Genomic DNA, 27,199 nt, shown 5'->3' on the forward strand with positions numbered 1-27,199 from the left:
ACGTAGCTCTTCAGCTGAGCCGAAGAAAAGGGAAGGTTTTTTCCGCGCGCGCGGCCAAAATAACGCTCTCCCTTTAGATTATAGCATCCGCCCACGCTATTCTCGGCGGAATAAAACGGAAAAAGGAGAGGGGGGTGTGACGTCATCGCCGCGGTCACGTGAACGGGAAGTGGCCGTCACTCGCTGCTTACTACATCTTCCCTGATTTCCACCATTTCGCGATATCCCGTTCTTCCCTTTACTAAATAACTCAGCTTCGAAATAAACAATTTTTTAAACTTTGTTAGTTCGCTATCTAACGCCATCACGTGCCTAAAATATATTTTCGTCTCGCGTTTGCAGTGCACCGGTCGTCCGCAAAGTTGCATTCTGCAGAAGCCCTTGGTCAGTTTTTCCGTTATTGGGTCTATGTAGTGGCGGCCCCTTTTCGTCGATTTCTCAACAAAACACCGGACGGAGTTCTTATTTCTTTCGTTATTTTGCAAAGATGTCGACATTCCGTCACTAATTTTTTTCCTTGTATAGAGCTGGAACTGATTCTGGATTTAAATCCATTTTCGATCGCGGAAATCTCGACGGCTAAAAGGGGACTGGGATACCTGGTATCGGCACTCGGTGGGGTTTTCAGGTGGCCGCTTAATTGACATCGATATATCACACCCACAGGCCACAGTGGCGTAGCTAGCATGGGTGACACCCGGGGTGAATATCATGGTGTGCTACTTACTAGTCTCTAGTTTGTGTAAGTTTTTTTTGTCACCCCCAAACGGGTGGCACCAGGGACGAACCCCCCTAGCTACGCCACTGATCACACCCAAACGAGAACCTATTAATAAATCCGTCTTTCAAAATGGGATCGAAATAACACAAAGGGTTTTTTTTTCAGTTCCGCGTTGTCGGTAAGGCCGACTAGGCTGAAACCTAGGGGCCAACCAAGAACAGGGGCCCACGCATCGTGAGGAGGGGATGTCGTGGAATCCAAAGAAGCTCGAAACCTAGTTGTCTGCCGTTGCTTCATACGCCACTGGTATTTAAAAAAAATTAACGCAATTAACATTTTATTATAGAATACAAATTTCGTCAATTTCGCTAAACTATTTATCATTCGTATAAAAATAGCCAAAACAAAAACCAGAGGATAAACAATTAAAAATTTCGGGTCATTTTCGTAACACCTACTCGAAAAGTCGTTTCTGATAAAATCGCGTCGATTCCAACGATTTTGAAACGAACGGGAAGAATTTCGAGGTGAACGCTTTGAACTTTCATACGCAAAGAAATTACGAGTCGAAAAATATTTTTATCGACGCGCATCATAAAAGGCGCTTACGTAATCCGCGCGGACAGGGAAAAGACCCTGGCATTCCGATCGCGCGGATATAGCGGCTTCCAAGCGCACTCCGAAACAGCGCCGAACGGAATCGAAACGCGCACCGCGCGCGTCGGCCCCTCGCTCGTAAATCCGAGAACGAGGTAAGGAGGCGTCCGACTATAGGCGAGAAAGAAAAAGATGATGAACTTCAGTCTCGAGAGTCGGAAAACGTCGAAAGGAAACATCCCAGAGCGCGAAAAGGAGGAAGGGGGTCAGCGGGGTTACCAAATGCTGAAGAGGAGAGCGCCCACGCCAATTCGGGGATGCTACGAAGAAGGGTAGCACCCTGTTTTTTGGAAAAGAGAGAGGGGGGACCCGCGCTCCCCCTTCCGTCATTTCGCCTCGGTTTCCCTCCCCTCCCCGGGGTTCGAGGCGTCCCCCCCTCGTTTCATCCGCGTACGGAGCCAAGGAGAGTGCACCCACGCTTTCTGGCTGCTGAGAATGGCGCACGCGGGGCTATTTGGTGGCGCGCGCCGATGTGCTGCCACGAAGCGAGCGGACTCGCCTTTCTACCGCGGCTGTCCACAGAGCCGTGAGAGTCCGAAAGATCACCATTAGAGAACGGGATCCGATACCCCCGTTTCTTTTTTCGGAAAAAAACGGACTAGAAAATCGTCGAGATATATTTGATATTAGGTAGCGGGGCGAACCCTGGAAAGAGATTCTCGGCGTTCCGTCCACCAGCGCCCCCTTTACCGTCCCGCTCTCTCCCTCTCGCGTTTCCCCCCGGCCGTTCTCTTTTTTACCGGATCCCGTCCGCGTCGGATGCTGCGCCGGATAGGACCCCTCCCTATTCATCCCCGAAAACGTGCCATTCTGAGAAAATTACCGTTAGATCAAAGAGAACGATCTCGCCTTCTTCTCTTTATTCTCATTTAGTGATTTCCACCGCTATTTAATCAGCTACGCTCGCGATCAGCCATCCGTCTTTCGATATACTAGCCACCGGAATTAAATTTAACCGCGGGAATTAGATTAAAAGCTAATAGATGGTTCGGCGTTAGACCCTTTCTTAAACGAGGAGATAAGAAGGAAATGAAGAATCGGAACCAGTTTTGATCCGCCTTCCCCCTTCCCCTTTTCTGGTAAAGGACCGCCCCCCCATCGCGACATCGGGGGATGCCGTCGCCACGCGGAACACTTTTCATCTCAATATAGCTCTCTATTTGACTTTCTCACGCGCTTCATCGTGTATTTCCGAGGGCTCCCCCCTCCCTCCAACTTTCGGAACCGATAGGCCCCCCCATTGGAATAATTTATCGATAAATATCTAGGGGCAAATTGATGGATATTTTCTAAAGGGTATAGCAGCACACCCCCCCGCCCCACCCCGACGTAACAGTCATCGCGCTAATTTAAGAACAAGGTGAACTTGACATTTTCTCTCTCCTTTCGAGGTGTCTTCCCGGTCGCGGTTTCAAAGATGTTCGCGTCAAGTCGTCTTTTTTAAAGAGGGGGAAAATGAAGTCTACGGCTAAAGTGTCTTATCGCCCCCGAATAAAATGATTTAAATTCTTCGTATTAAAAACCGGGCCGATAAACGCGTTATTATCGGATTTCGTCATTCCCGGAAGAACCCGGATTCGCCGAGTGCGCGTTCGCACCGTCTCCCGAAGAGCGTTTGGTCGAAGTGGACGCGCCTCTCGACCGGACAAGGGTCAATCGTCGCGGAGAAAAGAAGCGAGGGTCAAGCGGCGGAGCTTCGAAAAGGAACTATGCTCTTCAGAGGTGCCGTCTCGACCAGTTCCGCCCGCAGCACCCGAGTCACTAGTCGTCTCGACGGCCGAAAGTCGACGTCCTCCGGCCGGACATTCGCGAGAACCCGCGACGGTCGCTACAGCCCGCTGGTCAAGGCCCCGGCGGACGTCCCGCGGAACGTCCGGAAGGAGGAACCCCGGAATCTCCGGAAGAGGAGGGCCAAAAGAAAAACCCCTTCGCCGCTGACCACCCGCGCGCTCCCGGCCGCGGTCAACGCTAGCCGAGTTACCTAGGTCTGTCGAACAGCCGCCAGCGACCGTCATTTAGACGACCATTGCGGATAGTAAAAGAGAGCCGGACAGGGAGCCTCATCCAAAAGGTAAGCGCCGTTTTCGCCCCCCTACTCCCCCCCCCTTGTTACAATGTATAGAAGAAATGTGCGCTCGCGACGAATGCCCGATATCCCTCTTAAATCATATATTAATAATATAATGAATCGGTCTAAGTAAATATTTCGCATCCAACTCTGGAACACTTCCAGACTCTCGGTATAAGCAAAATTTTGCAAATACCATCTTGGAAGTTGAAATCGATATTATACGGACACCTGTGGTACCTTCAATAATACCGAAATGTTTGTTTTCGCGATTAGTGGTGAAAAGACCGGCGATAAGTGAGCCAATAGTTAAATGGTAAAGTACCTACAACGCCCAAATCGCGGACCATCACCGCGCCCTTAACCGCGCGAATGGTTTCTCGGTTTGGCGGGCTGTTTGTTAGATGGAGAAATAGAGGTTTCCATGGCAACCACTCTCCGATGAATCCACCAGGAACACCTAAGAGAATGTTACGAAACTCCTAGAGAAAAAAGTTTAATTTATTACCTTTAATCGGTATTTTCTTAAACGCAACAAAAATAAATCTACAAACGGTAAGCGTATTTTGCATATTACTTAAACTCACTATTTAACTATTTAAATTTACAATATTTCCTATTCGTAAAAGACCAAAGGTGTTCGATAAAATTTATCTTACGAAGAATTCAAATATATTTATAAAAATGAAAGAAAAATCGAAAACCTTGCCAAATGGAAAGGGACGCTCGCTTTATTCCTACTTTCCAATATTGCTCAATATCAAATTCCTAAAATGAGTCAAAATTATGGAAAATTAAATACATTTCTACGAATCAACAGGTGTTATGTATAAATTCCATACTAAGCTTGATCAATAGAAGGTAAAATGTTTCAATCACCCCATAAATTACGCGGGAAATAATGAGAATAAACGTAATACTGAGAAATATTTTATGGTAGAAATCATGTACCTCTTCCATAAGAAATGGGAAATGTTCTGCAGGACGGCGCGAAGCGGAAGAATAAAAATGTCTGTCCCCCCTTTTTCTAGCAGCGTGTTTATATTTGCACGCGGCGCTAGTGGCGCAGACCGTACATATATGGTGGCGAGGAGTAGTTAAAACGTCAGCGAAGGCGAGGTCGAGGGTCAAATGAGGCCTCCTCGCCGAAAGAAAAGAGCTCACAGAGATTATGTAGAAAAAACCTCTTCGTTGTACCGCTCTCTTATATAAGGACTAAAGGGAGAAAAAAATTATTATATTTTTTCGAGCCACAGTTTCCAAGGCGCACCAAATGTTTTCGCCGATATTAGGTTGAAATTGTAGCTAAGGACAACGGCGATTCAGACTGCAACCTCGTCCCTTCTTATAACTTAACTGTCCGGTGGGAGTCTGTAATATCGGTGGAAGGGAGTACGCGTTTTTAGCAGCGTTCTTTGGACTCGGCGGAAAATGATTAAATATAACCGTTTTATAACGCTCCTTCCCTCAACAATGCGACTCAAATCCGCGACGCCAAGAATCCGGTGCACTCGGGGTCATAGGCCACGCGCTAGACACGTAAATACGGTCTGCCGTACGCGGGTTATTGACAAAGAGAACCTACTATTACAGGTACGGCGTCAAATAAACTGCCCTACTTTAAAACGAGACGCTCAAAACGTGTCGTATAATTACTCTCCAATTTATTCCCGGACCAACGTAAAGCTTACGTAAGCATCATTTCTCATTTTTAACCTAAGTTTGCGTTTAAGCAATTAACTTAACAGTTAACTCTTTTCCGTCGATTAAAATCAATTTGAAATATTTTGGAATAATTTTATATTAAAAGCGTATACTTAAGTAAGTTATATACACTAACAGTATAGAATGGTTTATTAAGCATGCAACGAAACAGAAATAAGTTATTACACGGCAATTGTCACGATCTCGCTACAAAAAGAAACAAAACAATAAATTAATTTAAATTTACATGTTTTTGTAGGATCTTCACGAGGGGCTAGCCACTTCCTTAAATTCTGTACATCGATTACAACGAGTACCGCCTTTGGTAGTGCTAAATCTGTAATCGATTACGTAATCACTTTAGTACAGTCAAAGCTACGGGCTTGTACACCGATTACGGATAGTGGTCAGCCCCTCGGATCTTCAAGTTCATTTAACAAATCATATACATTAATAAAATATTTAAACATTTATAAATAAAAAATTCGGAACTTAATTGGTTATTTAATAATAATCACCTAGGCTAATACCCAAGGCACCACCTTAGGCCTAAGCCATCAAGCGACTTTTGAAGCCTTTTTAATACAGGTGACCGGGTTACAATGCGTAGGAGGGTGGTGGCAAGCCCTGGATGCCACACGATCGACCCAACAGCTCCCTACACTAACTATTACCGTTAACCTCAACAAGTTTTTATGGAAGGGGAAACTGAAGAACTCGGGGGAAAACCCCTGAAACCAGTGAGGAGAGAACTTGCAAACTCAACGCGGAAGGAGTTGTTCCGAGTTTTCACCCAGTGCCACACGCTGCGATCGAACCCGGCTCCTCTTGCTGCGAGGTGAAAGTGCTAACCACTCCGCCACCCCACCATATATACATTTTGACAAATCAATTTTTAAGCTTTAAAACATCTTGGTATTTACACGAGGAAATATCGATTTTAGCGAGGGGCTAACCACTCTTAGAAAGTCTGTACACCGGATTACACTTAGATTAGCACTACCAAAGGCGGGGACTTCAAAGACTACGCGTAATCCCATTAGTACAGTCAAAGGTACGGCTCTGTACACCGATTACGCGGAGTGATCAGCCCCTCGCGATTTGGTCATTGAAATAGTTACAAGCAGGGACGTCATTTCAGGATTTTTCAGGAGGGGGCACAACTTAAGCTCTGGAAAACAGTTTTTCTAAAGGACAAAAACGCATCTAAATTAATATTTTTGGGATTTTTAATCGAAATATTTATTGCGTAATTGCTAACTAGTGATTTCTCGGATAATAGACAGAACAAAACCTTTTCCCAAAGTATTCCTTGTACTTCATCCGATTCTTAGTTGGTATTAAAAAATTCACTCATAAAAATTCAGGGGGTAGGGCAATGCCCCCCCCCCCTTGCCCCATACAAATTACGTCCCTGGTTACTAGTCATTTGGAAATGTTATAATTTGAAAATGTAATCTTTTGCCTCGTTTAATAAACAATAGCCCAATAGTTAGATGTAAAATGAAATCCGAATAAAGTGGCTGTTGTAATGAGATTGATTTAGGGGACAGATCGTCGGTGGCGACCGATATTTTTGTAGTTGCAACGTGCGGACTTGGAACACCTGTTGGTATCCGAATACTCGAGCGGAGGCGATCTCCGCAGCGGAATCCTCCAATTTTGATTGAGAATATCGATTTCACTTACTCACGGACGAATCGCTTCGTAAAAGGATAAAAGCTACTGTTTAGTAGAAACTATATTGGATAGAATTCAGCTTATCGAAAAGTGGAGTTCGTATTTTTTGTTGTTTTTTTTTCTGTTGTGAAATTAACGCCAATAGTTAGTTTTTCCGAAATTTCATTGTAGATATATAGCCAAGACTTAACTATTATTTTGGTATAGTCTATTTTAGGAATACCGTTAAAACGAAATTGGTAATAAATTAAATTAAGTAATTTAATTAATTTATGGGTTAAATAAGTTAAAAATGCGAAACCCTTAACTATTATTTTGGTCTAATCTATTTTAGGAATACCGTTAAAAACGAAATTGGTCATAAATTAAATCTAACTAATTTAATTAATTTACGGTTTAAATAAGTTAAAAATGCGAAACCATTAACTATTATTTTGGTCTAATCTATTTTAGGAATACCGTTAAAACGAAATTGGTCATAAATTAAATTAAGTAATTTAATTAATTTATGGTTTAAATAAGTTAAAAATGCGAAACCATTAACTATTATTTTGGTCTAATCTATTTTAGGAATACCGTTAAAAACGAAATTGGTCATAAATTAAATCTAACTAATTTAATTAATTTACGGTTTAAATAAGTTAAAAATGCGAAACCATTAACTATTATTTTGGTCTAATCTATTTTAGGAATACCGTTAAAACGAAATTGGCCATAAATTAAATCTAACTAATTTAATTCACTTATTAATTAAATAAGTAAAAAATGCGAAACCATTTGAAATGATCGTTTTGAAAGTTGCAATATCTACAGGTTCGGAATAAAATTAATTAATTCTACCAGTGGCGGATTATTTTCCTTTGATGCCCTAGGCGCAATTTTCACACAAGGCGGCTCTTTTTATATTTTTTTATCGCTATATAATTTTTGGGGTCCCCAGAGGCCGTAGGCACGCGCCTATTGGATCATCCGCCACTGAATTTTACTAACGTCGTAAGTTAAGTAATTGATGAAGGTTATTATTAATTTTTTAATTTTCTATATCGAAAGAATGTTTGGGAGTTGTTGACATTTTCGGATAAAATTTTCTTTCTCACTTTTTCAGTGAATTTTCATTCGGGAGTTGTATAAGTACACTAGACTGTTTTCTAAGCCGTAATTTCAGATTTATCTCCACGAAGTTTGGGGGGCCTCTTTTAGACGTGTTTGTGTTGAAAAATTTATGAACATCTGGGGTTGCATTTCGAGGGGAAAAATATTAGTGAAATTCCACAGATATAACATCCAAGCTGGTTATAATTTAATTACTATTCTTAAACTGCATAAATACACATAAAGTACATCCAGTAGTAGTTTACTTCACCCTGCACGTTCGTGTTTTGCGGAAATACGTCTACAAGGGAGATATACAGTATATAATATATATATCTAAACAGTAGCGTGCTTGTTAAGACACCCTTTAAGTAAATATATTAAATTTCGATTAACAAATTATTTAATAGATTAAATAGGGATTAAAATGATTTGACACTAGTTGAAATGATTTAATCTCGATTTAAATGAATTAATCTCGATTTAAATGATTTAATTTCGATTTAAACGATTTAATCTCGATTTAAATGATTTAATTTCGATTTAAACGATTTAATCTCGATTTAAACGATTTAATCTCGATTTAAACTCGATTTAATCTTGATTTAAACGATTTAATCTCGATTTAAACGATTTAAACGATTCAATCTCGATTTAAATGATTTAATTTCGATTTAAACGATTTAATCTCGATTTAGACGATTTAATCTCGATTTAAACGATTTAATCTCGATTTAAACTCGATTTAATCTTGATTTAAACGATTTAATCTTGATTTAAACGATTGAATCTTGATTTAAACGATTTAATCTTGATTTAAACGATTTAATCTCGATTTAAATGATTTAATCTCGATTTAAACGATTTAATCTTGATTTAAACGATTTAATCTCGATTTAAACGATTTAAATGATTTAATCTCGATTTAAATGATTTAATCTCGATTTAAACGATTTAATCTTGATTTAAACGATTCAATCTCGATTTAATCTCGATTTAAACGATTTAATCTCGATTTAAATGATTTAATCTCGATTTAAATGATTTTATCTCGATTTAAATGATTTGATCTCGATTTAATCTCGATTTAAACGATTTAATCTCGATTTAAACGATTTAATCTTGATTTAAACGATTTAATCTCGATTTAAATGATTTAATCTCGATTTAAATGATTTTATCTCGATTTAAATGATTTAATCTCGATTTAAACGATTTAATCTCGATTTAAACGATTTAATCTCGATTTAAATGATTTAATCTCGATTTAAATGATTTGATCTCGATTTAAATTATTTAATCTCGATTTAATCTCGATTTAAACGATTTAATCTTGATTTAAACGATTTAATCTTGATTTAAACGATTGAATCTTGATTTAAACGATTGAATCTTGATTTAAACGATTTAATCTTGATTTAAACGATTTAATCTCGATTTAAACGATTGAATCTTGATTTAAACGATTTAATCTTGATTTAAACGATTTAATCTCGATTTAAACGATTTAATCTCGATTTAATCTTGATTTAAACGATTTAATCTCGATTTAAATGATTTAATCTCGATTTAAACGATTTAATCTCGATTTAAACGATTTAATCTTGATTTAAACGATTCAATCTCGATTTAAACGATTTAATCTCGATTTAAACGATTGAATCTTGATTTAAACGATTTAATCTTGATTTAAACGATTTAATCTCGATTTAATCTCGATTTAAACGATTTAATCTCGATTTAAACGATTTAATCTTGATTTAAACGATTCAATCTCGATTTAAACGATTTAATCTCGATTTAAACGATTGAATCTTGATTTAAACGATTTAATCTTGATTTAAACGATTTAATCTCGATTTAAACGATTGAATCTTGATTTAAACGATTTAATCTTGATTTAAACGATTTAATCTCGATTTAAACGATTTAATCTCGATTTAATCTTGATTTAAACGATTTAATCTCGATTTAAATGATTTAATCTCGATTTAATCTCGATTTAAACGATTTAATCTTGATTTAAACGATTCAATCTCGATTTAAACGATTTTATCTCGATTTAAATGATTTAATCTTGATTTAAATGATTTGATCTCGATTTAAATGATTTAATCTCGATTTAAACGATTTAATCTTTATTTAAACGATTTAATCTCGATTTAAACGATTTAATCTTGAATAAAAGATTTAATCTTGATTTAAACGATTTAATCTCGATTTAATCTTGATTCATTCACCGTAACTATAAATAAATAAACAAACAAATACAAATACATTATTGAATTATTAAATCCTAGTTAAAACGATTTAATCTCGATTTAAACGATTTAATCTTGATTTAAACGATTCAATCTCGATTTAAACGATTTAATCTCGATTTAAACGATTGAATCTTGATTTAAACGATTTAATCTTGATTTAAACGATTTAATCTCGATTTAAACGATTGAATCTTGATTTAAACGATTTAATCTTGATTTAAACGATTTAATCTCGATTTAAACGATTTAATCTCGATTTAATCTTGATTTAAACGATTTAATCTCGATTTAAATGATTTAATCTCGATTTAAACGATTTAATCTTGATTTAAACGATTCAATCTCGATTTAAACGATTTTATCTCGATTTAAATGATTTAATCTTGATTTAAATGATTTGATCTCGATTTAAATGATTTAATCTCGATTTAATCTCGATTTAAACGATTTAATCTTTATTTAAACGATTTAATCTCGATTTAAACGATTTAATCTTGAATAAAAGATTTAATCTTGATTTAAACGATTTAATCTCGATTTAATCTTGATTCATTCACCGTAACTATAAATAAATAAACAAACAAATACAAATACATTATTGAATTATTAAATCCTAGTTAAAACGATTTAAGGATGAGTAAGTCTAAATAATTTAATAGTGATCATCAGGACACTCGAAGTCTCAATGATCTGCCTCGTGTATATAACCTCCTTAATTGGTTTTAAATTAATACAAAATAATCCATCGATTATATAAAATTGGAATTGAAAAATCGTGATTGCCCTGAAACGCGTTAATATCGTTAATTAAAGAAATAAGTAATGGGGAGCGAGGAATCGTTATAGTCCTTGATAATTACACATTCTTAGACAGTGTAGAGAAATGTCAAAACAGCGATGATAAAGAATAAAAAAGTATGGTACATGCAAGAATGTATTTATTTATACTCAGGGAGAATGAATATGTCGAGACTATCGACGGACACGTTGAGGCCCTAACACCGTCACACTAAGGGGGGGGGGGGGAGGAGGCGGTCTTATTTTTTGCGTCCTCGCAGCACCGTTAATTGCGTCGAAAAACGTAATTTTTTAGAACCAATGAGATTGCAGTATTATTTGATTTTATTAAAGCGGAGGAGCATACCGGGGGCCCCAACGGGTGGAATTGAAGAAACGCTAAAAATAATCTCGACATATTCATTCTCCCTGAGTATAAATAAATACATTCTTGGTACATGTTAAAACAGAAATTTCCTAACAAAATAATAAAATTACCAACGTTACTCCGCACCGTTAAGTCAAAAGACGAGACCGGAAAAGTCTATTCTCCCCGTTAGAGGTAAACGGGAGCCAGGTTACATCGGGGAAAGGTGTACAGTCGAGTTTCTTTAGTTATTTACGAGACTCGAGAAAACCTTTTGACCCGCTGACATTTCGTGATTGACCTTTACATTAATGAACCCCCCCCCCGGTCGGGTACGAAAGCTACTCTCTTATTTAGGATGGACCACCGAATGAACAGTTAACAACCGTGGCATTAGAAAATAATTAACCTTCGACCTACGCTGTGTCGATTACATCCTCGCCGGCTCTCTCTTAGAGCCATTGACTCCAGCCGAAGTGAATTTAATCCTTTACGCGGATTCCATTCTGGCGAGTGCCCCCCCCCTCGCGCCCCCCTTTCGAAGACGTAATCAACGGATTTTCTCAAACGGAATGGTTGTCACGGTTACGAGTCGCTCTTGATAGTGGAAATGCGTTTCCATGGTAACGCGTCGCGCGCGCTCTCTCCTCTGTCGCTAATAGAGTAATCGGGCACGCGAAAAGCGTATTCTTCGCGCCGTTTTTACGGAAAGCGCGCGAATAAAGAATGAAATCTCCTTACCCGATCCGATTCGTACGGAGCGCCGCGTTGCCATAGCAACAGGGCACACTCAATTTAAAACGCCTCCGCGTTCGCGACGTCACTAACGAGTTTGTGACGTCGGGGCGCTCTGGCAAACCTCCTACCCCTTATAAGGCAGATTTCTCCCGCGACGCAACCCGAGAGAGAGAAAGTAGGGGAGGGGGGGGGGGGATGCGTAGAGCGCCTCAAGGTGGCTGCGGAAGAAAATATAGGGATCGGAACGGGGGGCGGGAGATGGGTTCATTCCGTTACGCTAAAATCGGACTGCGCATGGCGCTGCCGTATCTTCAGTTTCGTTACGAAAACGGTAAAAATCTATAATAATACTAGAATCGGACGTACGTAAGTCACGTGTTCGGTCGGGTCGATCTTTTTAGTCGTAGATCGATAACCCAAAATACATAAATGTTGTTGGCCTAAAGTCAAGGCTAGACATTTACGACTTTATCCCGATCACTCCTCCGACGCGGATAGAGAAAAAAAATATCATCTTTACCTCATATCACTAATTGTTACGTTAACGACGTACGAAGTATTAAAACGATTATACGTTTGGTGAAAAATAAACGCTCATTCAAACGTAGGCGTTAAAAACCAGATAAATAGACGATTTATTTTGGAAATAAACGAAACACCTGTTTTCCGAACTTCAATTTGATTCCGCGACACATCACCGACACGAATTTGATAAAACTCCTACTTCCTACGATAAGAATCGGTGAACTTGACTTACAAAGAAGGTCAGGAGAGCCCAATTTTCAAAGTCTTTTTTACAGTAACACCCCCGTATCGTAGCGTAACACCCTCCGCGATAGTCCACTCCCCGTTGTGTGATATTGTACATCAAATGACGAACGCCTCTATAATATTTTCAAAGAGGCGGGGGGGGGGGTTAGAAGCAAAACAAAAGTTACGACAATGTCGGTGGCTCGCGAGAGACCGAAAAAAATGCAGCGCCGTTATTATTATTATTAAAGTTACGAAGAAAAAAGCGTAATAATATAAAACGAGATTGTAGATTTAGTCGCGGCATTCCGTATCTTCCTCTCCCTCCTCGGTCCGACTTCATCCCTCCGAGCGCCGCCGAGGACGTCACACGACGTCAGAACTTGACTAGGGCGCCGCGATTGGTCGGAGCGGGGTTCCGGCATGCCATATATGGGAAGAGGCGCTGTCCTCCTCTCTTCATTCATGGCTGCGCGCCCCCCGCGCCCGCCGCCCCCCTCGCTTTACAACCCACAGTTATAAAGGGAGGTTGTCCTAGCGCGGGAATTCTTTCGACGTAAGGCGAGAGTGAAATCGGGCGCGCGCTTCTTGGGAGCGTATTTCTCCAAAGAGAGCGAACGTTTTTTAGCTCGGCCTTACGAGTCGACGTGATACAATCGCCGCGATTACCCCTGGCCGGTTGACTTCTCCTACGACCTCGACTTCGGGACGGCCAACTCGAAGGACTCGGCCCTAGTACGCCTGACCCGTTACTCTCGAGACTTTCTCGAGTTCGGGTGGGAAGTCGAAACGACACTTTCGTCGTTTGGCCGCGCTTTAGTCTCGCGGAGGCCGCGCCGGAATAGAATTGTCGTTCTCCGAAAACAGCTGATCTCGGATGTTTTGACTTTTCAGTCACCTTTCAACGTCCCCGATCGCGATGATGTCGCCGCGTCGATATCCGCGTACAATTTGATCCCGACCGAACGGAACTTCCAAGACGAGATATTGAGAAACGAAACGGAAACTTTGAGAAATGGAATTTACGAAACTGAATAGGAAAATCGAAAGTCGATCGTCATTGACGGCCGCCGACGAAGATTGAAAAATCCGAGCGCCACTAAGATTCTATTTGTCGGGAGGAACGGAAGAAAGATTGATTTTTACGCAGCCTCCTCCCTGGCGGAAGATCGCCGCGGCGGAGCGTTCAAACTGGGCGAGTTCTCCATCCGAGCGTTGGACAAGTCCTCTCCTTGGACGACGTCTTTGGCGCTGTCCTTCGCCAGCAAGATATCGGACTTCCGCCGATCGCCTTTCCTGCCGGACGACCTCAACAAACAGGACATAATGATTATGGACGGTTTGGACGCGTTGTCCCAGGTGGCCACCCTGACAGGCAGCGTCGTCGACGACCAGCAGTTCAGCATCAGCTTCGACACCTTCAAGTCGCCCTTGGCCCTGGTCGGAGCTCACGTCGACGACATCGGCGACCACCGCCTGACCCCCGACCACGGGGTCAGCGAGGAACACGAAGAGGCCTCTTTGAACCGGGATCGCGTCCGGAACCCCAGCGGAGTGCCCAGCGAAGCCGGAAGTTCCGGTCCACCCAGTTTGTCCGCCGTCGTGTCCGCCGCGGCCGCCGCCAACGCCGCCAACCAGTCCGGCGAAGAAGGCGGCGACGACACCTTGAACACCCCGGTGTCCACCAGCGGAGACGTCAACTCCTTCTTCGGAAACGAGGCTGCCATGCCTTGCGTCGAGCCTGTGCCCATCACCGGTAAGGGATCGTTTAGACACCATTCGTATCCAGCCCTAATTAAGGGAATCCGCTAGTTATAAGCCGAAACGCCTATTTATTGGCGCGCGTTGGGTAACGAGCCTCGATACGAGATTAAACGAGCGAGATATCTTATCGTCTTAACCCCAAACCAGAGTCCCTCCCTACCTCCCCCATCCATCCCTATCCATCCAATCCATCAGCGCCCGTGCATTTCCGATCAGACAAATTAATCATTCGGGGCTATTTGAGCCGCGACGTTTATTCTCGAGCGGACCTTATTCCCTGTTGACGTCATTTCGCTGACGTAACCTTTGTTTTTTCGCGACTGCCGTAACGCGCCGCTTCGATTCGTTTCCGACGGCTTTCGTCTATGACGTCGCGTACATCTCGGCCGTTCGCTAAGCCTTTGCCCGTTACGCCGCGAAAGGGGGAAAAGCACCTGAGAGTGCGATTGGAGTCTGTCTGCGGCGACAGGTGCTCCCCGCGCACGACTTGGCTGGACATTCAAAATGGAAAACCCTTTCTCATTCTATTCTTTCAGACGCTCGTAATCAGAATCGCTTTTCACACTTCTGTTCGCGGAAGTTCAATGTACCAAACTCTCCCTTTAAGGTTGGTTTGCCGTAAGCCAAGACTAACTGAAACTAGGCTCATTATTTACTTTAAAATTAATGTCAAAGGAATTTCTCATTTTATTTGTAGTTAATATTATATATTAGTCGAATACGAAACGAGTAAAATTATCTCTATCTCAAATTTGCCAGTTTATAAAGTGAAAAATTCGACGTTTCGCTTTCTGTACCCAAATTATACATCCGAATGTCTAGCAAAATACGTTTTCACTAACTATTTCCGTTTCTGAACTCGATGGAAATCTCCAAATCTCCAGTGGGTTGTTTAGATCTACTTAAATCGAAAACACGCGTTAGCATCTGTTTATTAACGTAACTAACGCCAAACACCCTTAGCTTCTGTTTTTTTTATTATTATTGAAATATTACAATTTGAAATAATTTTGAAAATGAATACCATTACTACAGCAATTTTATACTATTTAGATGGTATTTTTTTAAATTATTATTGAAATATTACAATTTGAAATAATTTTGAAAATGAATACCATTACTACAGCAATTTTATACTATTTAGATGGTATTTTTTTAAATTATTATTGAAATATTACAATTTGAAATAATTTTGAAAATGAATACCATTACTACAGCAATTTTATACTATTTAGATGGTATTTTTTTAAATTATTATTGAAATATTACAATTTGAAATAATTTTGAAAATGAATACCATTACTACAGCAATTTTATACTATTTAGATGGTATTTTTTTAAATTATTATTGAAATATTACAATTTGAAATAATTTTTAAAATGAATACCATTACTACAGCAATTTTATACTATTTAGATGGTATTTTTTTAAATTATTATTGAAATATTACAATTTGAAATAATTTTGAAAATGAATACCATTACTACAGCAATTTTATAACATTTGGATGGTTTTTTTTTAAATAAATCTTTTTCAAAGATAATTCTGAACAGCCTAGGTATTTGCCAAAATGCCTATACAGGTCTCTATCAAATCCCAAAAATACGTATTGGGCTATTGTAATACATTGTTATTCTTGGAATTTTCTTTCTCCCCTTAGCACAGTAAAAACAATATTTAATCGATATCACGTTCGCTCCAATATAGAATATAAAATCGCTATAGAAGGATATTTTTAGAAAGTGTAAATCAACCCGGGGGGGGGGGGGATATCTTTCACATTTATCTTTTTTTTTGCCTGTTCTTGGCCATCAGGACCATTTTCCGAGAATTCCACCTTATTCCTTTTTCGCTCTAGTTTATTTTTAGATCTCGGAATAGCCCGAACAAGCGGGCTGTCGACCGTTTCCGATTCGGAAAAAGCCTGTAGAAAAACCCACCAACATCAGTCGACAGTTCGGACAAACATGGAAGGCTAGCACGAAGCGTAGCCCGTACCCCCGCCCCTCGGCCGGCGCTTCACTGCCAGCCGCGATCGGTCGTGATGAGACGTCGGCGCGGAGTAGCGCGGTCGCTTTACTTTTCGAGGTCAGAGAGCGACGGATTTCGGACGTGCCAATGGACGTTCGTTACGCCATGACGTAATTCACCGTTTATTACGTCAGGGGTTGACGTCAGTTAAATCCGACCTCGTTATTGGCGGTCGTAACGAGCCATCCAATCGATAACGCACTAGAATGGCTCTATTGACGGAAAGAATAAAGAGCGTACGAGGCGGGAGAAAAGTAGAAAAGAGAAACGTGGTTTCCATGGCAACGGTAATCCAAAGGATGGCTATAGAGGCCAGAGAGAGAGAGAGAGAGAGAGATTTCGGGGGAAAAATATTTCTTTGCTCTTTTCGTTTACCGTTTGTAATCATAAAAAATAATAATTCAAAAAGCTTCGACAACGTACCTTATACGTCGAAAAAAATCTATTATCTATCGACTATAATAAATACTTCTAAAATTAGAGCTTAGTTTATCCGCTGTCAACAGTAGCTTTATTAATCAATCGGTTTAATATCGAACCTACAGTTTCCCTTTCTCAACTTCCATTTAATCATCCGCGTATTAATCCCGTTAAGCCTACTTTCGTTATTATACGAGATTCATGTACTTTATAGAATCGATATTGTGCACGTCTTGGAATTTCATAGGAGGTACATGGAAAACTGGCTGAACATCTGATTAGTAGGTGTATACTTAATATCAGGAATCCATACTTCTACTTGGAATGCTTATCGCGGCAGATTTTCGTTTTTTTGACGTCATAATGTTAACTTAACAAACAAAGGGTATTTTTCTCACGTAGGCGGGGCCAAAGCCGTCAGAGTGATCTTACCATACGCGATACGCCAGGATAAGCATTCCAAGTAGAGGTATGGATTATTGATAATATGTAATAAACATAAAGTATAAAAATACTATTATATATTATATATACTATATATTATATTTTTATACTATATTATATATTATGTATATAAACACTCTTTCACGGGATATTTTTTCATAAATATAAATAATTAGTTGAAATAGATTGAAGCGGATGACAGGGTAAAGGTGGCGCTGGCTACCGTTCCGTCATTGAATGCGCGCTAAATCTCGCGTCGTCGTAATCCGGGTCGTTCGTTTACTGCCGCCAAATCCGCGCTTCGCTTCGTATAAGCCAGAGACGCCAATGTGACAGTGATTTATCCTACGGGCTTATTGTAATATTTAACTAGTAGTATGGTGTTCGAGTTAGCGATGTTAACTTGTAAAGGCGACTTATTAAATATTGGGGAGGGGGAGGGGGCTGGAAGCTAAGTTATTTCAGCTTGAGAAAGGTCACTTTACGATTTTCCAACATCTGTTTTCTATACATTTGGAGAGATGGATTTCAGCAAGTCGTTCTTGTACGTTCGAAATGGCTCTCGTTCATTCCGGTACGATTCAATTAATCGAGTTTTAAGATGATGATAATTTCAAGTTAATAAAAACCACCTATGGACTATAATGTTTAGGCTTAGCTAATCTTTTCGGTTTAGTGGCGAGCCAGATTCTCCGCGCGGTACTGATGAGCTCCAACTAGGCCGAATCCGGTCTACCGCTGGAAATTCTGGCTATTTTATTTAGTTTTAATTTAGTTCTTCACTCGAAGATCTATTTTGTCCGAGTTTCGCGTTTTTATTTTATTTATTTATCATTATTTTAAATTTTTAGGGTGTATATTTTTTATGCCCCCTTTTCGGGTACTTTAAGATGATGACATTGTTTTGAATCGGGTTAAAATTAGCGGAAATGTAGGCCTTTTGGTACGTAGGTCATTTGTCCAGCGCCCATTGAAGCGTTCCTTCACGTGTTGGGGGAAAAGATTGACCTTAAAGAGAATATAAGCTCAACGCATTATTTATGGAAGCCCCCTTCACAATCTGAGCGAGAATTTGCGCCCGAAATAAGTATCGATGTTCCACACCAAATAACAACGGTTCTATTACCTTTAAGATAAAACCCGGAAGTCGGGAACAATAAACAAATAACCGATCGCGTAATTGTAACACGACCTATCGGCGCTTCTATTTGATACACACATGACGTCATATTTCGAAACGTTATTCAAGATCTCAAATGATAAGTTTACAAATGAAGGAAGGCGGTTCCCACAGCGGCCCGTCTCCGCTCAACGTTCGCGAGTAGACGAGCCGCGGATGATGACGCGAGCAGGCGAAGACGCGTTTTTCCCGCGGGTCGGACAGACAAAGTCAACACGCTGGTTGCGTAATCAGCGAGAAGTGTGGGAGAGAGGAAGGAAGAAGGATCCCCAGACTACTGCGGGATCCAAGAACCACTGACGTCAGGCGGAGATCTTCGAGTGGCGCGATTTGTCTCGCTTCGGTCCGACTATAGGCCCTGGGAGGACGAGTGTCTTTTCAGACGAGGCGCTCGTAACAGTGACGTTGGCTCCAGCCGACAAATGGTTTCGCCATCGAAGATCTTTTTGGCAGACGTTCTCTCCGTTTCTGAGTCACGCGAGCGCGTATCCGTCTTATAACACGCCATATAGAGCGTGAAAATTCTTCGAATGAATCTCGAATAGCCAAAAATCGACGAGAGAAATTAAATAAACGACGTCATCGACAACCGTTGCCGGGGAAACCTTCCGTCGACAAAAATTAATTTTGGCTAGCTGCCTGACGTGACGCGAGCGCGTCGTCAATTTTTAGAACGCCCGCGCTTTTGAAGAAAGTCAACGTAGCTGCGAACTTCGGTGGGCCCACGATTTTTCGGAGGTAAACACGGGGCTATACGGTTCTAGTTACACGCGCCCTACTAGGAAATTCGTTCCCGAATTAACGGTACTCGTATTTTCAATTATTCCAATCATCATTTCGATTAGCGTTCTTAAAAGTAATTGAGGCGATATAAGTCAAAACCAAAAGCCCGAAAATCCGTTCTATTAAAACGAAACGACTCTGGAAATTATGACGTAAACGTACATTGTTGCGTCTGTTCGGAAATGACACAAGCGCCTGTTTACGCTACAAAATCAGATAGGCCTCGACTAGACAGACTAACGAAAGAAACGGGTGCGCCGAAATCAGTAATCAGCGAGGGCAAAAGGGACGTGTGACAACGCCACACCGTAGTCTAGACCCGCCGCGAAGTTATTAAAGTTCAAAACCCGAGCGGCAGCCAGACAGAAATAGGTACGCGCATTTTAAAATGTAAACAACGAAGCAGACCCTTTTTTTCCGCTCGCGACTTTGGCGATGCTGGAAGAGGTGTCATTGACGAGTGAGTTATTGGCGGGGATAAATGGCGCATTCGTCGCGTGCCGAGGACCCCCGAGTGAAAAAGAGAGAACTTTGCGACGGGTGCTAATTGTTTCCGTTACTACGCGCAGTGTCGTAAGATAGAATGGCACCCTTTTAATAATAATAATAATCCATCCCCCTTTTGTCGAAAGGTTCGGCGTGGAATCGCCATTAGTACGTCCTTCCCTTTCTCGATTTCGAGCCTCGGTGCCGAGTCGTTCGCGTTAAAATAATCGACTCGCGATCCGGTTAATTCGGCGCGTGGAACGGCCGCCCACTTTTCGGGCTCCAGCTCTTTCTTCGCTGGGTAGAGGTCGCGGACACTCGCTTCAGGCGGGAGGGGTGCGAACGAGCTTCCCCTCGCGGTTGTGCCCTGAGACGGGGTAACGACGGCGTAGGTAGATCGAATCAGTGGCGCGCTGATTACGACTTGGCGTACCTGGCGCGAACCAGCCGGAGAAAGTCGCGTTTGCGAGCGTGAAACGCGTAGGAGGATAAGGTTGGGAGAAATCCTCGCGAATGGCTCTCGGGGAGCCTTTCTATTGGCGGCTGGCTCCGCTGACGGCGCTTTCGGTGGTAGGAGGTAGGAGGAACCAGGCCGAATGACGTCGGCCGCCATCTTCCCACGTCACTTAATCCCCCTCCAGCTCCAATCGACAGTGATAACCGAGAAGGATCTCGAGGAGGGCGAACCCTTCCCCTCGCTTGTTTTTCTCGATCTTTCCGTCCGTTTCCGCGCGCCGGTGTCTCGGACCCCTTTTTATCGCCTCAAACCCGAATCGGCCGCGACCACCTCCGCCGGCGAAGAGAGAGGGGGCGGCACGGGCCACTGGCCTTCCACCGATCGAGAGACGTTGATCCACAAACCTTTGACGACGCCGGTTTCGGAACGTCTGACTCATCTCCCCAACCAGAGGAACCGCGTTCGCCGAGACAAGCGGCCGACCTGGATAAGACATCCGTCCACCGACAGAGCGCTAGATGGCCACGCTCGAGGGTGCCGGGACCATTCGCAACGACGACGCCTTCCAGGCCCATCCGCGTCGCCCGTGGTTTACGCGTGACAAAATACTCGGGTGCCACTTGTCTAAAATCGCGGTGTAGCGGCGTCCAATTTAATCGTCGAAGTAGACGCGAGGGGAAAAAACGGTGAAAAAAGCGGAGCGTGGGACGGGCGACATTGAAAACAAGACGAATCGTCGACGTCAGTCTCCGTTAACTTCGACTCTTCCCCAAAGGCAAGCGGGAAGCCGCGGAAACGTCGCGCTTGTCTAGCTGAAATACAGTCGCGGAACAGACTTCCAATTTGTCGGATCAGCGAGAATCCCGGGAGGACTGTCGATCGCCGTAACATGAGAGAGTCCACTCTGGGGGCTCCCGGAACAAACAGTCGTCACTGGTGGCCCCCCACGCCTTCACCGGGGCCCTTGATGGTCGGGCCACGCTACGTTGAGCCCCACAGAGTTCGGCCCCAATACTTCCACGCCCCAGTTTCGTCCGCTTCTCATCAGCACCACCACTCTATGGTCTCGCCTTCATTCCTGCCCATGGCCCCGATATGGGGGGCATCGGCTGGTCATTCTCTAGTGGCTTCTCCGGTCGCGCCCGCCTTCATCTGGTCAAACGGTGAGCTTACCGACTCTCAGTCTACGAGTTTTCCACGGAGGTGCCTCTGTAGTAAGGTCAACCTTTCCGGGGGTTAAGTGGTTTTCAATCGTAACTCGGGATTAACGACGACTGGAAGAGACCATAATGGCGTCGTTTTCCCAGGTACGCGTACCCGGTGTTGCGCTGGCGGTTGCGTCGACGGACGTGGGCGCCGTGTTATTTCGAAAGCAGGCCGCGAAGAGCTATCGGAAGAAAGCCGGCAACAGGCTTCGGCGGAGGGAACGCGCCCGCTACGGGAATCCGTGGGCGATCCAGCGCTCGAAACACCCAATTCGCGAATGACTGTAAAACGGAAGTACGCGACCATCGACAAAGCGAAGAGAAAAAGGGTGAAAAAGAGTGGTTCCTCCGGCGAACGAAGACACCCACTCTCGCCGGTGGGACGACGACGACGCGATTTTGACGAGGCGATATCGGTTGTTGGCTCTAGATTCAAACGTCCTTGCAGCCTTCCTACACCCCCGACGCCCTTGAACCCCCAAAACACCTCATCATCCGCCTCCTCCTCCTACCGCCTTCTACGATTAAGCGACGACAACTTGACGTAATGCGTATCAACCGTAAATTAGCTCTTTTTAATGGGAGATACTCGCGGAGGAAACCGCTTTCTCTTTATTGTTTACAGTTTAAACGCGCGGGGATTTATCACGGGCATAATGCGATTGCTAAAAGTAAAAGAGTTATTTTTAAAACGTGGATTTCTTGATTTCTTTGTACAGCCGAGGCGTCGCTACCAATTCATCTCCAGCAACAGCAGCAGCAGCAGCAACAACAGCAAGCGGGCACCCAAACCGGGGTTGAAGAAGACGACAAGACGACGACGATGTTCCCGTCGCCTTCGTCAACCCCAAACGCCCCGACATCGGACACGCAACACCAACACGGAGAGTCTCCGTCGCCGTCTCCCTTGGAGCACCCTCAGACGATCAGTTACCGCGGGACTTTCACCACCACAGCCACTCCAGTCACTTCGGGTTCTCCCGTCTCCATGGGGCCGGGAATCGGGACGATGGGTGGTTCCGTTTCCGAAGCCTCGTCACCAAGTTCCTGGTTCTGCCACCACCACCCTCAGGACAAAACGGCCGTTCTCACCCCGCTCATCAACATATTCGGCACGGCGACGGTCAGCACACTGGCGGCCGCGGCGGCTCAGCACTTCTCCTCCCCTAGTCCGCAGCAGAGCTTCGACCCCGTTCAGGGGCTCTCTTCCAGGAGTTCGGCGTCTTCGAGCCACGGCCAACACCCGCAGTCCGAGTCTTCGGGTCAAACGTTCGTGACCCTGGGTAGCCCCCAGCAACTCCAACACTCAAACCAACAGCAAGTGCACCAGCATCACCAGCAGCAGCTTCAGTTGCAGCACGATATCGCGCAGTTTACTTCGACTCCGTTCGAACTGACCAACTACCCGCTTAAGCAGCCGCCGGTCTACAGCAGCTGCGCGAGTGTAGGTGGCTCGGGACTCCAGCTCGTGCCGGACTCCTTGGTGTCGGGCTCCGGCATCCAAGACGACCTTTCGGCCTTGTACGGCGCCAGGCCCGGTGTGTCTTCTATACCCAAGCCCTATCAATGGACTACCGCCGCGTCTTCCATCAGCGCCCTGGACTACGGTGGCGCGTTTGGCGCCGTGCAACTTTCGGCCGGACCTTCGTCGCCTTCCATGTCGGGAGTGACCATGACCAAACAGGAGCCCTCTTCTTCGGGAATGGGTGACGGTTCGGGTTCTTTCATGGGCATGCCGCCGTGTACGCCCTCGCCGCTCCACCCGCAATCTTCCATGTCCGTTTCGTTGCAAGTCGGCTCCCATTCAGCCCAGGTGGAAGAGTTGTCTTCCGGGTCGGCGGCCACCGAGAGGGCCGGAACCTCGTCGGTCGAAGCCACCGCCTCCTTGGCCGAGTACAACCAGGCCACCAGCAAAGGACACGAAATTCTCAGTCAAGCCTACCAGAACAGTCCGGTTCCCTTGAAGCTGGTCCCGGTGAAACCGCGCAAATACCCGAACCGGCCCAGCAAGACACCCGTCCACGAGAGGCCGTACGCTTGTCCGATCGAGGGCTGCGACCGGCGCTTTTCTCGCAGCGACGAACTGACGCGCCACATTCGGATTCACACGGGACAGAAGCCGTTTCAGTGTCGCATCTGCATGCGCTCCTTCTCGAGATCGGACCACCTGACCACGCACATTCGCACGCACACGGGAGAGAAACCCTTCTCTTGCGACCTCTGCGGTCGCAAATTCGCGCGCAGCGACGAGAAAAAGAGGCACGCCAAAGTGCACACCAAGCAGAAGATGAAGAAGGAGGCGGTCCGGGGTGCCGCCCATCATTCCCACCATTCTCATCACCATCACCACCACCACCATCCGCCGCCACCGCCCCCTCCCGCCACCGGTGGCGCCAGTGTCGCGCTACAAATGTAAAAAAAAACATTACCAAATACGGAATATATAGAACCAAAAGTTATATAAACTATTAGACTCGGAAGCAAGTGACGTTCCTGGTTCGAAAGCGCTTTGTGGACGAGGGGAAATGCCGATGAACGAGACTCGCAGCGAGAGAGATCATTTCATTTTTAATATTAGAAAAAGAAAGATGTATTGTTATTTACGGGTTTAAAAGAAATCTTTAATATCGATATTATAAGGAAAAACACTTTGGATCTATTTTTCTAGCCATTAAATGAAATATTTTTAGGTGAGAAAAACCAAGAGAGAAAGAAATTGAGAGAAAGAAAGTGAAAAATATTGACGAGTAATTTTAAAATTTAGAAAGCTTTTCAATCAGAAAAATAAACCTATAGAAATATATAAATAAAGCTCAAATTGGTATTTTCTATAATCTAATTTAGTAAATCTTTAAAAAAATATTTTCGAGTAACCATTTAACAATAAAGGATTGATAGTTATAGAAAGTGAAGACGATAAAAAAGTATATATATTGGAAAACAAAAAAGATAGATGACTTTATATATTCTTGGTTGTAAAATATTAATATTTTTTAATTTCGTTAAAAGATGGCGACGCTGGTCGTTTGCCCAGTGGAGATAAAACAAATTTAAAAACAAAATATAGTCGAATTTGTTTATCGACAATCTGTTTTTGGTAGACTCGTCGTTATCGACAAACGTTATCGCTATCAAATTTTAATCCTGGTGTAAATATAGTAGATGTCGTTCGAATTGTTTCTATTTAAAACGTTCCACGCTAAAACTCTTATATTCAACAATTTCGAAATATTCGCGCCCACATGAAATCCAACACGGAAAACAACCAAAAACCGCGCGCTTTCTTTAAAACACAACGCGATAATTTGCATCCCTACTTACAGTTTAAATGTCTCTCGTACAAATTAAATATATTTTTCTCATCTCGTAATGAATAATTAATTAAGAAGAAAAAAAAGTGATATATTTTTCTATACCAAATTCCGTTAATTTAGTAGCTTTCGAACGATTATATTTTACTTATTGGATAACCTGGGGCTGTATATTAAAAACTTGGCTTTCAAAAAGCTGGACTTTCCTTTTGAGCTGTTAATATTTTTTTTTAAAAATAAATTAACATTACGCGTTAATTTTTTTGTTTCGAATCTGCTGGTAGGACTCGTTTTGTTTTTTTAAGTAAAATTAAATTAAAAAATTCTAAGTCAGATTGATATATACACGCCAATATATTTTTAAATATACAGTAGGGCTAACACGTTCAGTCCCGCCATTGTTTTGTGCCATTGCCTCAGAAAAAAATATATAAAAATAACCATGTGTTTTTAATCTTTAGAAAAATATCGTAAAACATTTTTTATTCGCCATTAAAAAAATAAAGATCTCAGAATTAAAAAACGAGCCTTTTTTATTTCCTAAGGTATGAAATTAAATATTAAAATATAAACAATTAAAATATTGGATTTTAAGGCGAAGGCAACTTTGTACCGTTTGGATATTCCTTTAGTCGATAAATTAATCGGCCAAAACGTATACGCGTTTCAGAGTTGCACCCGCCGACTAACGCGTAGTCTCTAAATGAGTATTTTTTTTAAAATCACGTCAGCTTAGGGAAAAACTAGTCTGTTAACAAAAACAAATGTTTGAAAAACTGTTGCCAAAATCTAAACCTTCGTAATGTAAAATTTCGTAGAAACGACGTAATAATGAATGTATTTGCGCTTTTAACTAATTTCTCGAGAAAATATTGCACGGCTCCCGCGATGGAAAACGATAACATTAAATGTAAATGAAATTCACAATAGAGGGTCTTCCCTTTTTGCTCAAGTTTTGAAAAAGTGACTTGATAAGAAACAAAAACAAATCATTAAAATTAACACGATAAAAAGGACTATAGTGCCATTGCCATCTCTAAATGGTACAATATTTTTGTATTTTTATGCATCAGAGACTATATAAACAATTCTCTAAGTCTTTCTCATAATTTGGTGATATCTTTCATATTTTACGATGACAAAAAGCGTTCCGAGAAGAAGAAAAGCCGCGTTTGTTCCCTTTGCTTTTTCACATTTTAAAGGAAATCACGAAACTTTTGAAAACAAATAAATTACTTCTATTATTTTTAAATCATCGAATCATGGCGCGCGCGGGAGTTATAACAAAACCACCCCTTCACTGTAAATATTAAATATAAACACAAATATATACTTGTATAAATTGTGTCTATTGAAAAGAAAAATGCCAAGTTTATGTTAGTTGTTTATCATAAACAAAATGAGATCTCTATAAAAACAAATTAACCCATCACTGTTATATAATTAACGTTAGAGATAGTACCCCTACCCCTGTGAAACGATAATTACGTATAGTTCAATGGTCATGTTTTGTAAAAAAAAGTGTCAAAAATGGTATAAAAATAATCTATTTTCCAAAAAATAAAAAGGTCGTTCGTTTTAATTACTTTCTTTGCGCAAACTGATTTTCGCTGAAATTTGCCCAAATTTTCACTATTCGCTATTCCACGCGTTTGATTTGAAATGTGAAACACGCGTTTGATTTGAAATGTGAAATGTACTTAAAATAACTGCAATAAGGGCTGCGTTCAGTAACAGCAATCAGAAGCCAAACTGTTTTTTAACCGTTAAGCTCTGTTTTGCAACGTGACGTCAGAGCTTACTGAACGACATTGTGGAAAATTGGAAAATAATCGAGTAGTCATACATATCAATTTCGCGTCAAACACGTCACGATTCCGTTGATCAACAAAATAACCGGCTCTCTGGATCGCTTATTTCGTTGAGTCTCCGATTGCAAACGTGACGTCAAAACCGGAAGTGAAAAAAATCGTTCAGTAACGAATGCGCACTTTTGCTGTTTCAGAACGCAGCCAACGTTGTACAGGCTTGCCGCAAGATTTTCAGGTTCAAATTCCCAGATTTTTTCCTTGTTTGGCTTTAAGCCAAAAATAGGAAATTTTAAAGTTCTATTTCACTTTTAATTTAGAAAAGTCATCACCATAAATTACCTTCCTTTCCCCGAAGTTTTATTTACCAATTCTTAAAAATCCCTGCTTTCTCTCGGACTTTTTATTTACGAATTCTAAAAAATCCCTGCTTTCTCCCGGACTTTTTATTTACCAATTCTTAAAAAACCCTGCTTTCTCCCGGACGTTTT

General features: G+C 42.2%; 3 protein-coding genes across 4 annotated transcripts in view; 1 reads left to right on the forward strand and 2 right to left on the reverse strand.

Moving 5' to 3' along the window:
• Positions 1 to 27,199, reverse strand: part of Sec20 (vesicle transport protein Sec20) — a 170,254-nt gene that overhangs the window by 116,188 nt on the left and 26,867 nt on the right. The window lies entirely within an intron of this gene.
• LOC149935261 (protein-lysine N-trimethyltransferase SMYD5-like) overlaps positions 1 to 27,199 on the reverse strand; it is a 286,480-nt gene that overhangs the window by 91,093 nt on the left and 168,188 nt on the right. The window lies entirely within an intron of this gene.
• On the forward strand, positions 13,255 to 26,485 carry LOC149935264 (uncharacterized). Of its 2 annotated transcripts, none has more exons than XM_090154277.1 (2): positions 13,255 to 14,574; positions 22,309 to 26,485. In XM_090154277.1, exons 1-2 carry the CDS (start codon positions 14,145 to 14,147, stop codon positions 24,003 to 24,005), a joined length of 2,127 nt encoding a protein of 708 aa, XP_090010403.1. In that variant the 5' UTR covers positions 13,255 to 14,144; the 3' UTR covers positions 24,006 to 26,485. The 2 variants fall into 2 exon arrangements, with proteins under 2 accessions (XP_090010403.1, XP_090010404.1); XM_090154278.1 differs by lacking the exon at positions 13,255 to 14,574 and adding an exon at positions 17,368 to 21,547.

Source organism: Leiobunum rupestre, chromosome 7 (genome assembly GCF_980474605.1).
Source record: "Leiobunum rupestre chromosome 7, qqLeiRupe1.1.hap1, whole genome shotgun sequence".
In the NCBI taxonomy this organism is placed as follows: Eukaryota; Metazoa; Arthropoda; class Arachnida; order Opiliones; family Sclerosomatidae; genus Leiobunum; species Leiobunum rupestre.

Bases quoted from the DNA above. Each gene is read 5' to 3' on its own strand.
- LOC149935264 (XM_090154277.1), top strand. From the start codon at position 14,145: ATGATTATGGACGGTTTGGACGCGTTGTCCCAGGTGGCCACCCTGACA. The intron at 14,575-22,308 runs GTAAGGGATCGT...TTCTTTGTACAG, and splicing joins CGAGCCTGTGCCCATCACCG to CCGAGGCGTCGCTACCAATT.